Source organism: Elephantulus edwardii, unplaced genomic scaffold, assembly GCF_000299155.1.
Source record: "Elephantulus edwardii isolate Elephantulus edwardi_28Jun2011 unplaced genomic scaffold, EleEdw1.0 scaffold00094, whole genome shotgun sequence".
NCBI lineage: Eukaryota > Metazoa > Chordata > Mammalia > Macroscelidea > Macroscelididae > Elephantulus > Elephantulus edwardii.
In genome coordinates this window covers 3,592,759-3,606,538 of record NW_006399844.1, presented here as the reverse complement: position 1 = coordinate 3,606,538, position 13,780 = coordinate 3,592,759, and the positions used below count along the sequence as shown (strand labels likewise).

General features: G+C 44.7%; 1 protein-coding gene across 1 annotated transcript in view; it reads right to left on the bottom strand.

Moving 5' to 3' along the window:
- The window catches only part of ASIC2 (acid-sensing (proton-gated) ion channel 2), a 369,812-nt gene that overhangs the window by 110,470 nt on the left and 245,562 nt on the right, over window positions 1–13,780 (bottom strand). The window contains exon 2 of the mRNA XM_006890915.1: window positions 11,456–11,606. Within this exon, the coding sequence (XP_006890977.1) occupies window positions 11,456–11,606 (151 nt within the window). The remainder of the gene's footprint in view (window positions 1–11,455; window positions 11,607–13,780) is intronic.

Genomic DNA, 13,780 nt, shown 5'->3' with positions numbered 1-13,780 from the left:
ACATTTAGGCAAAGGCTTGATGCGGTGAGACCAATGCTGCTGCTAGCTTCCGTGGAGTCGCCGACTCCCAGTAACCCCATTCACAACAGGATCGAATCACTGCCGTCAGCCAGGCCTGCCTTAGCTGATTTTCAGCAGTACGCCGTCGGCCTTTCTTCCTAATTTGTCTTTGTCTGAAAATTCTGCTGAGACATAGTCAATATTATATCAACATGTAAGACTCCACTGACACGAAGGCTGGGAGTGAGGAGTAGGGACCGCAATGGAGACTTAATCTCCAGTATGGATGGTGAGAATTCTTCCACTGAACCACCAGTGGCCTCATGGGGGATGTTTGGCCATGCAGGTATTTTAGCAAAGAGGATGCCAGGCAGAAGGAAGAGAGAATGTAGAAGTTTAGAGTAAAGAGTGTTTCTAGAATGTTCTGGAAGCAGCAGAAGGGATGGTGTGATTAGAGTCCAGTGAGTGAGGGGACATTAATAGGTGATGAGACCAGAATGATAAGAGAATTAGATTTCTGCCCAGTTCCAGTATAGATTTTCCAAAGAATCCCTTCAAAAAGATCTGGTTTAATATTAAAGTCATTTTGGGGAAACCATGGCAGATTATATGACTTCCAAAAAAGGCATATTTTGCATTAGAATGAATGAGAGAAAAAGGATAAAAAGAGAGGGCTTTCCTGTGTGGTTTTTCCAACTTTGAATTTGTTTAATTTTGTGAACAACAGAGATTCTGTTATGTGTAATAATAATTCGTTGCTGTTGAGTTTGAACCATCTCACAGCAGACCCTCCAGCCAGTTGGTGAGGCTGTAACTCCCACAGGAGGAGGATTGCCCGTCTTTCTTCCATGGAGCTGCTGGTAGATTCAAACCTCTGGACAGAGAGACATCACCCTTGGGTTAGCAGTGTAACTCCTTATGCGCTCGGCTCTACCAGAGCTCCTTCTCCTTAGATGTTAGATGTTGTTATTGTTAGGTGCTGCCGAGCCACCTGTGATTCATAGAGACCTTGTGTACCAGACCTCTGAAGCCTGCCCTGGCCTGAGCCAGTCTCACAGACTCCGGCATACCTACCTCCACTGCCCTTATTATTGTGTCGATCTATCTCACCCAGTTGTTGCTGTTATATTGTTATGTGCCATCGAGTTGCTTGTGACTCATAGCGACCTATGTACAACAGCCCTAAACTCTGCTCTGTCCTGTGCCAATCACACTGTCTCTGACACACTCATCCTGATTACCCCCATCACTGAATCAATCCACCTCATAGAGGGCCTTCCCCTCCTGCACTGTCCCTCCACCCTACCAAGCATGATGTCCTTCCCCAAAGACTGGTCTCTCCTTACATGTCCAAATTATGTTAGACGGAGCCTTAGAATCCTTGCCTCCAAGGAGCAGCCCAGTTTGACCCTTTCCAGGATGAATCTGTTTGTTTTCCTAGCAGTCCATGGTACTCTCAATACTCTTCTCCAGCACCACAGCTCAAGGCATCAATTCTCCTTCTATCCTCCTTGGTCATTGTCCAACTCTCTGATGCATAGCAAGTGACTGCAAAAACCATGGCCTGTATCAGATGCACCTTAGTCTCCAGAGAGACACCATTGCTCTTCAGTACTTTGGAGAGGTCCCTAACAGCAGATTTTCCCATGGCAATGCGCCTTTTAACTGTGCCAAGAGTGTTGACTGTGGAAACAAGTAAACTAAAACTGTTAACTATCTCAATCTCTTCACCATCCATCCTGATGCTGCCAATTGGCCCAGTGGTGAGAATCTTTGTTTTCTTGATGTTGAGCTTCAAACCATGTTGAAGACTGCAGTCCTTGACCTTCTCCAGTCACCCAGTTAGCCGGCCCCAAATGTTCACTCTCTCCTTCACGCTCACCTCGGCTAGCCATGGCTGTTGCCATCCAAGGGATTAACTGCCCAGCTCAGTCCTCTTGGGAACTCTTTCCCCAGTTGCCATCTACACCACTTCTATAGGTGGTCTTATCTTAGGGACCCACTTTCTGGACCACTGCTGACTGGCACCTGACTAAAATTGATTTCCTTCCCTGGTTTTTATTTTTTTTTAAAAAAACCTTTAACTTAACTCTACCCCAAAGTCACTGTCATTGAGTTGGAACTAACTTGTGGCTAACACTCCCTGGATTTCTGAGGCTGGAAACCCCACAAGAAGAGATTGTCCATCTTTCTCCCACAGAAACTATGTGGATTCAAGCAATCGGAGGGCCTTCAGGTGAGCAGCGCCCCTTCCTACAGACTGTGCTACCAGAGTTTCCTTCATTGATGGTGATGGTCTCCGTCTCTCTGCTGTCAAATTGGTTCTGACTCATAGCTGACCCTTTATTGAGTTTCTGAGGTTGTGAATTACATGGGAGGAGATTACTTCTATTTCTCCTGCAAATCAGCTGGTGGTTTCCAACCACCAGACAAACTGGCCTTTGGGTTAGCAGTCTAATTCTCTCTGGACTATGCCACCAAAGCTTCCTTCACTGGCGGTAACCAATACTGCTGTGGAGCCGGAATCTGCTCATAGCTGCCCTTCACTGGGTTTCTGAAGCTGTAAATCACATGGACAATCCTGCCCATCTTTCTCCCATGGAACAACCACGGGTAGAGTCCACCCAGCAGAGAGCACATCCTTTGGGTGAGCCGTTCTACTCCCTGCGGACGACGGCACCAGAGCTGCCCTCATTGATGGCAGGGTTTGTTGTAAAAATACAAAACTAAGGATCTATTTGGAGCTATGTGTAAAAAGAGTACATGAATGTGGCAAAAGCTTGGCTCCAGTGAGTGCAAATGGAAGTGATGCAGAGACAGGGGTGGGGACAGAGGGTGGAGAGACCGTGGGGGTGTGAGCTTCTGTTCCAGTTGCATCTGAGGGCTCGTCCTTGCCCCTCCTGCTGTTTGGTTGTTGCCTGTTGCCTTGGATTCAGGGGGCAATACAGTTCCTTTCAAGCCCAAGCTTGTTTGAATCAGGGTTCTCTCTTGTGCAACCCAGATAACCCACTGCCTATTTCCTTTATCTTTGAAGTTACTCAGAGGCATCTAAGCAGTTTCATTTTTAACAGCCTCCCACCTGCCTTCAATTTAATTTCCTGTAGGAAATTCTGGCCATGAAATCTGTACTACTATAGTTTAGGACAGCTTTTTACAAAGTCTATTTTGTGAGCTCCTCCAGGAAAAAAAAGGCTTCCATGGTCAAAGACATTTAGGAAATAAATGCAGCATGCAGTGTTCCTATCTTGGAGATTCATGAGGGAGTGTATTAAAGAATTTCTGTGAAGAAGAAATATGTATAATTTTATTGAACCGGAATTTCCCATAATTTTTTAAAATCTCAGGTTCTTTATATTCTTGAAATCTCAGTAATCTCAGCAAGGAAAAAAAAATTCCTTACAATTCCAACAGGCAACATTATAATAAGTAGAGAAAAGATGGAGGTTGCCAATGATTTCATTTTTCTTGGATCAATAATCAACATCCATAGAGGCTTCAGTTAAGAACATCCCAACATCGGAAAAATCTGCTGTTCAAGATGCTTTCAATGTGCTAATGAGTAAAGCTGTCTTACCCAAGCCTTGCTATTTTGAATTGTTTCATAGCTTGTAAAAGTTGAACAATGAATAAGGAAATACAAAGAAGAATTGAGTCACTTGGATTGTGGTGTTGGTGAAGATTACCTAATACAGACTTCCAAAAGAATAAAAGCATCTGTCTTAGAAGTGTAGCCAGGGTACTCCATGAAGGCAAGAATGTTGAGACTTTGCCTCACATACTTTTGGGTAGTTATTCAGAGAGGCCAGGCAGGCCCTGGGAAAGGACATCACACTTGGAAGGTCAGTGAAGGAGGAGACCCTCAAAGATGATGATTAACACAGTGACTGCAATGATAGGGGAAATTGTGAGGATGGTGTCGGACTCCACAAAGTTGTAATCTAGCGTAATGGGGAGTTGTAAAGTAATCTAGTGTAAAGGTCAAGGTGAGTTGGAGTAGACTTAATGCCATCTCATGGAAACAACAACAGGTAATATTTCAAACACCTGGAGCTCACTTTGCAGCACATTTTCTGGCACATTACCTTGTTATCAAGTGTCACCCAGCAGATTGTGTGCCTGACAGAGATGGTTCCCCAAGGGGTCATCCTGGTTTGGATCTGTCAGCCTGGAGGAAATGACACATTTGATCATATTCATAGAGAGAGCCTCTACTGTAGCAGTGCTTCGGAAGTGGGGTTGTTCTCCTCTAGGTGGGGGACCCCAAACACGACCGGAACAGCACATCAACAGAGAACTGCCAGAAGTGCAGTCTGGGTTTAGAAGGGGTTGTGGTACTAGGGACATTGTAGCTAATGTTAGATGGATCTTAGCTGAAAGCAGGGAATACCAGAGGACTATCTATCTGTGTTTCATTGATTATGCAAAGGCGTTTGATTGTGTAGATCATAACACACTGTGGCTGACTCTGAGAAGAATGGGAATCCCAGAACACTTGATCATGCTAATGTGAAACCTATACTTGGACCAAGAGGCAGTTGTCAGAACAGAGCAAGGAAACGCTGCATGGTCACAATTGGGAAGGGTCTATGCCAGGGATGTGTCCTGTCTCCATACCTTTTCAACCTGTATGCAGAGCAGATTATCCTGGAGGCTGGGTTCTATGAGGAGAAGTGTGGCATCAAGATTGGTGGAAGATCTATCAACAATCTGCGTTATGCAGATGACACAACCCTGCTTGCTGAAACTGAGGACCTGAAGCACTTGCTGCAGAGGGTCAAGGACTGCAGCCTTCAATATGGATTGAGGCTCAAAATTAAGAAGACAAAAATTCTCACCACTGGACCAATTGGCAGCATCAGGATGGATGAAGAGATTCAGATTGTTCACAACTTTAGTTTGCTTGACTCCACAGTCAACACTTTTTTGCACCAGCAGCCAGGAAATGAAAAGACGTATTGCGATGGGAGAGTCTGCTGTTAGAGACCTCTCCAAAGTACTGAAAAGCAACAATGGCAGTATGGAGACTAAGGTGCACCTGATACAGGCCATGGTCTTTGCAATCACTTGCTATGTATCAGAAAGCTGGACAATGACTAGGGAGGATAGAAGGAGAATTGATGACCTTGAACTGTGGTGTTGGAGAAGAGTATTGAATATACCATGGACTGCTAAGAGAATGAAAAGGTTCATTCTGGAGAGGGTTAAACCAGGAGGTAAGGATTGCTCCTTGGAGGCAAAGATTCTGAAGCTTCATCCTCGTCCGACATACTTTGGGCATGTTGCAAGGAGGGACCAGTCCTTGGAGAGGAACGAGAGAGGAAGACTCTCGATGAGATGGATTGATTCAGTGACTTGGGTAATGGGGGTGGGAAACAGAAAGATTGGCACAGGATAGAGCAGAGTTTGGGGCTGTTGTACCTAGTATCACTATGAGTTGCAGATGACTCCAAGGAACATAACAACAACAACAAGTGGGGGACCTGGTTTCAAATCCCAGCCAGGGCTCCTTAGCTACAGTTACATCTTGCCTGCCAGTGGAGTTCTGTTTAGTGGAGCTGCTAGACTAGAAGACAGACTGGGATCTATTTTAAAAAAATTTCAGTAATGAGAAGTTTGTGGTTCAAAACGTTCTGATTCTTAACTGATACGTGGAAGAACGTAGCATCTTTGTTCCATTGTTCATGGGTTGACCAAGAGCCAGCATCCAACTTGATGACAGCTAACAAGAACAGCCTTCTGCTCTAAGCATGAGCCCATGGGACTTTGTCCACCCAGAGGTGGCCTTCTTATATACATACTGACATCTTATGTCCTTAGAGTGGTCCTACAAGTCACTCCACCTCTGGTCCATCCTATTAGTCAAAACTACGCCTACAGGAAGGATTCCTTCACTGCTTCTGAACATTTCCAAGAGAAGGATTCCTTTACTACTTCTGAAAATTTCCAAGAGATGAATCTATCATGAGGAAAGTTAAGGCTTTATCATAGCATTGACTTGGAGTAGAAGGGGACTCCCAGAAGTCAAGGGACTTTAGAATCTTTGTCACAAGCATGAGCGATTGGGAATAACTTCTGGAATGGTTTGTTCTCCTCCCACCCACAATAATAATGGGTCACTGTTATTATCCTTCCACTGCCTCCACTATTCAGAAAAACTTGTGCTAGCTTTCTTCAGCCTCCTCTAAAGTCCACATGCTTTATTTGTTTCGTTCATTTCTCTTTTATCGATGAAGAAATAGCCTAATTCATTTGCCCTCAATAACTCCCAAGAACTACTAAAGGAAGAACTGGGTTTTGATCCATCCAGTCCCTCTTTCTCCATCCCACAGCAGTACCCCTGTCATCCAACTGTGTCCACTCCTCAACAGTCCCATTTGGATTCCTTTCCTTTTTCTCATCACCGAGATCTCTTACAGAGAGCCCTGGCCTCCTTTCTCAGGGGACTGAGAAATGAGAATGCCAAGGAAGCAAGATTAAAAAGGAAATCATCCTCACTTTCTTATTCTCATGAGTCACATTTCAAATGCTCAGTAGCCACAGGTGGCCAGTGGCTAACTTGCTGGACAGCATAGCTATAGACCATTTCTGTCTTTGCAGAGAGTTGGACAGCAGAGGAAACAAGCAATTTCTTATGTGTCTCCTGCTCTCACCATTGCCTCACGTAGCCGCCTTCAACAACCACTCAACCTTCAGGGAACCCTTTAATGTGGAAAGTGCCGGTCTATTACTGTGGAATAGTTCAAGTTCCTAGCGGGAATGAGACTGGAGCTCTCTTGTGGGTTCTCTGTACAAGTCCTGCCTCCTAATGAGATAATCAGCTCCTGAAAACCAAGGGTTTCATCGTGGACATGCTTCATCTCTCGGAATTACCTGCACTGTGTCAGGATCATGGTCTTTAATCACGTGCTTACTGATAGGTACCTGAATCGGCACAGCTCATAGTTTAGCTCGTTGTGGGTTGAGAAGTTTGGGCCAGGTCCTGACTCTGCCATGAGCTCATTATGTGACTTCAAGCATGTTGTTGTTGTTGTGTGATGTCAAGTCAGAACCAGCCAATAGCTGACCCTCCAACAAGTTTTCAGAGGCAGTTAACTGTACAGGAGGAGATGGGCTATACTTCTCCCATAGAGCAGATGTGGATTTGAACTGTGTGCCTTCGGGATTGCAGCACAGCTTCTTGCCACTGGGCCACCAGACCTTTAAACATATCATTCTCTCATTTCTCCCTCTGTAGGGGAATGAGGGGATTGGTCTAGATGATCTCAGATTTTAAAATACTACTCTGTCTTGAAAAAAAAAAATAACATACTACTCTGTCTTGTCGGAAGCAGGAGTGGCATCCACTTCCTAAACAACACGCCTCTGGAAACTATGAACTTTGATAAATGTCGATAGTTGTAGAGGGGCTTCAGGCCTTTTGTTCTTAGGGTCGCTATGAGTTGCGTTCGACTTGAAGGCAATCAACAACAACAACAACTCCTCTGTCTTGGCTTTGGGAGTCAGAATGCAGATTTCCTGGATTAGACCCTGAGGTCGGAACCCATTCTATCATGTGACCTAGGCCAATCTCACTGTGTGGTGTGATATTTTGTGATGGATGATTCTGGCCTTGCAAGTATGTGAGTGTGTGTATGTATGTGCATATTTTCTAAATGCATTTTCACTTCTGAATCAAAGTAACAAGCTAGAAATGTCAATATTACTATTAAGGGCTTGTGTTTCCCATAAAGATATGTGCCTAACCTCACTTACTTGGAAAGATGTTTGTTGTTAGTTAGCATGAAGAGGATTGTGTGAATGGTTAATGTATGTAGTTGATAAACAGAAGGTTGGAGTTTCAAGTCCATCCACAGGTGCCACGGAAGAAAGGCCTGGCTATTCTCAAAAGTCAGTCACTGAAAATCTTATGGAGCACAGTTCTATTCTGATACACACGGGAGTGAACTTGACCTACACCACTTGCTTTGGTTTTAAGGTAGTATGATGTGACGATGGAGGCAAGGATGAGAAAGCTTTGTCTAACATACTTCGAGCATGTCATTAGGAGAGGCTATTCTTTGGTGAGGAACATCATGCTTGGAAAGGTAGAGTGTGAGTAAAAGAGAGGAAGACCGTCCACCAGATGGATTGACATAGTGTTTGCTTTGATGGGCTCAAGTATGTCAGAGATGATGAGGACGGCACAGGGAAGGGTTCAGATATGCTATTCATAGGGTCTCATGAGCCATGTTCAACCCCATAGCACATAACAACAACAAAAACATATGACTTACATCCTTAGATAGAGAGAAGAAAGGACACAGAGACCCAGAGAGAGAAGAGATCCTGTGAAGTCAGGGACAGAGGTCAGAGATGCTCAAATGAGCCAAAGAATGCTGGAGACTAGGAAGAAGCTAGAAGAATCTCACCTAGAATTTTCGGAAGATCCTGGCTCTGGTGACCCCCTGAATTTGGACTTCTGGCCTCCACAACTATAACACAATAGATTTTCTGTTGTCTCAGGTGGCTTTGTTGTGGTAATTTTTTGCAAGAAACAAACACAATTACCATAGAAAACATAATTAACTTCTATTCAGGCCTTGGGTGCTGTGTCTCCAGCGTTTATTTCCTTTCTTGTTCCACAGGTGATTCAATAAGCAAGTATGTTCTGGTGTCTGCAAAGAAAGGCCTCTCTTGGACCATAGCTGACATCCAAGCAGATATATGCACACCCATGTTTATTGCAGCTTTGTTCACAATAGCAAGGAGTTGGAAACAACCTAAGTGCCCATCAACAAACGAATGGCTAGAGAAGCTGTGGTATATTCGCACAATGGAATACTATGCTGCATTAAAAAACAAGGAACTCATGCAATATTATTCAAAATGGTTGACTCTGGAGAACATTATGCTGAGTGAAATATCCCAGTCACAAAAGGACAAATATTACATGATGCCACTGTTGTAGAATGGGACTGTCCTTGGGATTGGGGAGAGACTGAGTAAGATGGGTTCAATAATGTATAGTGCACTGAAACAGAGGAGGGAGAAAACTGTTTAAAAGAGATATATAACTAGGTATTTCTGTCATCACAGGAGACTAGAGCGAGGGCTACATGGTGGAGGGGACCTGGGGGAGGGTTTGTAAAACAATGAAAGAATCTTTTCTTTTACTTTTCCATAATTTTTGGACTCATGTACTTATAACTTGTTAGTCAAAATTGTGTCTTCTAGGTTGCAACACCCCCATGATTCATCTTCAAGGATATGAACATGTACGGCCAAGCACAATCAATAAGAGTGCATCTAAATTCCAAAATCAATCTCCATAATAGTCTATGTGTTTCCTACTGCCAAAGGGGCCCTTTAGAGTAGTGAGAGAAGATCTTCACCCTGAAACCCACAGCGTCCCTTTTCAGCAGGCAGTAGCTAAGAGAATACGCCATCCCCTTTCCCTTATGACTCAGGGTGAAGTCTCTCTCAGGGAGGAGTGATAGGGAATGGCAAAGGACACACTGACAAAGAAGATTAATCAGAACTGGCTTTGACAAGCACTATGGCATTTGGACAAGAACAAACTGGGAGGAGGGTAGAGAGAATAGTGCAACAATGAATGAATGGAAACCCAAAATCTCTGTAAATGTTTATGAAAATTAATAAAATATAGAAAAAAAAGGCCTCTCTTGGACTTGGGGGGAGGGATTGTATAACAATGAAAGAATTTTTCTTTTAGTTTTCAAAGAGAAGAACGAACTGGAGGGGAGGGGTGGACAGGGAGAAAAGTGCAACAGTGAATGAATGGAAATAAAAAGCTCTGTAAATTTTCATTAAAATTAATAATAATAATAATAATAATAATAATAAAGGCCTCTCTTGGGACCAAGGCCCTGTTTCTGGGGTTGCCTACAGGTCACAGAGCATGTAGACTGGTCACAAGAATGTCTTTTCAGCAAGTGATTCCAGAGCTGCACTTTGGAATTATAAACCTTCTCTGCTAAGTGATGTTCGGAGTTATGTGGAAGGTGCGTCTAATGTAGGAGTGTTGATGTGATGATAAAAAAGCATCTCTGCAATAAGCAGCTGAAGAGGTCCCGAGTGTCCTGAAGTCTAAGGTGAACTCCCAGAAGGCATTACTGTAATCTCACAGGCAGTGACCATTTTATTTTTCAGTTTAAACAGGAATATTAATCACTTTCAGTGTTGGATTACTCAATAACATGGATTGAAATATGAAGTAACATGGGTTTTCTTATGTTTACTTACTAACCTGCAGTGAACAATTTTCTTACTATAGCAAAGACATTGTTTCTTGGTATGACTGTAGAAAAGAATCTTTTCAAAACAGGGGTGGTGTACCCAGTGGGGAAAAACATGAAACGGTTCCCTACAGATTAGCAAATTAGCACAAGTAAGACCATGTTTTACCTTGCTTATTGGATAATATAGCCTCCTGAACATAATGTGAGGCCAACGGCCTTGATCACCTCTCCCATCAGGGTCCTCAAGTGAGAAACACTTGGAGGACAGGAGGAGTGTTGGATCAGGAAAGAGCTTGGTGTGCAGCCTCTCCTTCCTGAGAGGGAAGGCGTGGTGAGGGTAGGATATCAGGAATGGAGATATGGGTTCTAGGACTCATGGTGGGAGAGTTGCCCCCTGTGCCCAAAAGGAGCCAAGGCTCCTTACCCTCCTCCTCCTCCTCTTCAGCCCCATCTTGAGTGCTCAGGGCCTTCCTCTCTAGACTCTCTCATCTCTACTCCTCCTCTTCTGACCTTCCTCAGGTTCAACACTGGAACTTCCCTCCCTCCTCTCTTACGCCCAGAGCACAGCATTGATCTTTATTCCAGCTTCTCCTGTTGTCATGGTTTCTACTCTTGGGCACAACTTGACCTTGTCCACCCAGTGGAATTCTACAGGACCCCGTTCACCAGGCTTTTCCCACTTCCAGCCCTGCCATCCAGGTGAGGCAGCTGGTCTTGGGAGAAGCTTGTCTCAATGGAGTGCCATTTTCCATCTCTTGTTCTAGGCTTTGAGCAAGGACTTGGTCTTTTCATCTCTGTATCTTCACTTGGGTGTAAAATCTGAGCATTCGCGTGTTTAATGAATAGTTTGCAGAATACATAAACAGACAAATGCATGAAATAAGCTTCAGAGCCTGCACACATGGGTTCCCTCAGGGGCTCACATAAGCATGGCGGCGGCACCTGAGTCCATAGCCTTTGGCTTCCCAACTCTTCACAATCCTACTTTCCCCCAATGGGTAGAAATTTCCTTTTTTTTTCTCTGAACACTCCAGGGCACCACAGCCCATGCCAGGGCATCTTAGCCACTTACCTATGTGTCACCGATCTCTTGATAGGAAAGCAGTCCTTCCTAAGTGGACAAGGACAGCCAGCACCTTCTGAGCCAAAACAGCCTTTCGGATTTGTTCCAGCACCTACTCCCACCTCCTGCCCTCCCACCCCCGTACCCAGCTCACCTGTCTCTCCCCAGATGGGCAGGTACTCATCTTGCTGAATGTCCAGCATGATCTCCAGCCCGTTGCCTGTTCCCCCCTTGACTGTGGTAAGCAGAGGTTTGCCATCCTCGCCTGAGTTAAACATGTAACACTTGCCATATTTTGTAAACACCTGAAGGAGAGAAAAGAGAGAAAAACATGAGTGACTTCAGACGGGGCTACAAAGATTGCTGACTCCCCACATGTCACAGTTTACCCTCCAGGAGACTGGTGTGTGTGTGTGTGCGCGTGTGTGTGTGTGTGATTTCTTTTGATGATGACTTATGCCAACCAAACAAAAGTCTGCCATCAGAGAAAAGACAGGGACACTCTTTGAAGCCTGATGCAAGGGAACCAGCCTTTTCTTTGTACTCTCCATCCCTGGATAGTCTTGCCCATTTCCAAGCTTTAAGTATCAGCTTTAAACTCTCACCTTCCAATCCAATCTGAGCTTCAGATTCATTATCCCACTGCCTTATCAACATACCCTCAAGATGTCCCCAGACCCCTAACATTAACCACATCCCAAAGGGAACAACCTTCCTTAGCTTCTCTGTCCCATCCCACAAGTCTCTCACTCTTAGCTTAGAAAGAGCACTGTCGCTTACCATAAGGCTCAAGCCAGAGGCTCACAACTGCTCTGGGCTCTCATTATTTAACCAGCAAGGCCTGGCAATATTGCCTATGCCTCTGTCTTGCATGTGGCCTTTTCTTTACACTATCGCCATAATTTAGGACCCTATAATTTCTTGCTTGGGTCACCTGCAGTTTGCTTGCTGGACTCCCTGATTCCAGGCAACCTTTCTCAGCCCATGCCGTCAGGCTAAATGCAGTTCACTTTTTGCAAAATGCAAACTTGAGCTTGCCAATCCTGTACTTAAACCCACAGGGCTCCCATTCCTTCCAGACGCAGCTTCTGTGGTGCCCACGGCTACCTCCTTCTGCCTTTGCTCACACTCCTTCCCTGAGTCCACAAAAATTCACCTGAGGATTAGCACCAAGCATTCAGAGACGATGTCTACTTGTTTACTGAGATATCTAACCCTAGCTCAGTGCCAGGCACAGGGGAGTGCTCCAGAAATATTTGTTAAATGAATGATGACAGAATGAGAGATTCGGATGCAACTTGCCAGTACTCAGATAAGCATTACTGGTTCATACAAGACATGTTTTTGTTCTTCTTTCTGCCAATACAACCTCGAGCTGTTCTCCAAGACTAGATTGATTTATTGCCTCTTCCAGGAAGTCCTCCCCGAGTCCCACATGTAAATGGGCTAGTATTCTGCTCCTGTGCTCTTTGGTACAGCATCTATCACATGACACTGAACAGTTGGTCCTGTATCTCTCTGGAACTCGACTCTGCCATTCGTTTCTGCATCCCAGCATGTAGAACATAATCTTTCACATAATAGGAGCCCCGTACACTTTTGTTAGATCAAAGCTCCACAGGAAGATGCTGTGTGATGCTGTGGGAAGACCCTGGGGCAAGGGATGCAGAGATCTTTGTCTGAGTTTTGATGTTGACACTGATCAGTGTGGCCTTTGGATGAAGCAAATAAGCTCTTGTAGCCTCATTTTCTCCATCTGTAAGATGGGGGGGGGCATGTTCTAGCTAGCTCAAGTGTGTGGGGAGGAGCAAATGAGATAATGCAAATGAAAGTGCTTTGAGAACTAGCAAAGCTTTGAACAAATGCTATGCGTTGTTATGATTATGTAATTGCTTTGGAACCTCAAGCTGAAGCCAAATGAGACCTGGTAAAATTGGTTGGAAGAGATCCAGGCTAACTGCATTGGATTCCTGCAGCTACCGAGGCTCTATCACTGTCCTCGGCATCCCTATTCCAGCTGGGCTCCACTGTGGGGTCCCACTCTGCAGCATGGAAGCCTCAGTTCGGGGGCATAGAAATAGGAGAAGTGACGGGCTTTCTTGAACAGAACGCAATGGACTCATCATTGTGACTGATGCTTAATTAAGGGACTCATTTAACCCTTACAAATGTGAATGGAATGTTGTTGCTCCATTGCTTTGATGAAAAAATAGCAAGGCCTAGAAGTAGGTGAACTGACATGCCCAGGGTTCACAAAATGCATCAGGAGCTCTGGTGGCACACTAGTTAAATGCTTGGCTCCTAATGGGAAGTTCAACAGTTCAAGTCCACACTGGAGAAAAAAGTGACAGTCTGTATCCATGAGATTACAGCCTTGGCAGTCCCACCCACGGGAGCAGTTCCACAGTATCTGTCCTCTAGGGTCACAATGCATTGAGAGTGTCTCAGTGGCAACAAGTGAGACCTCTCTGGCTCAGCT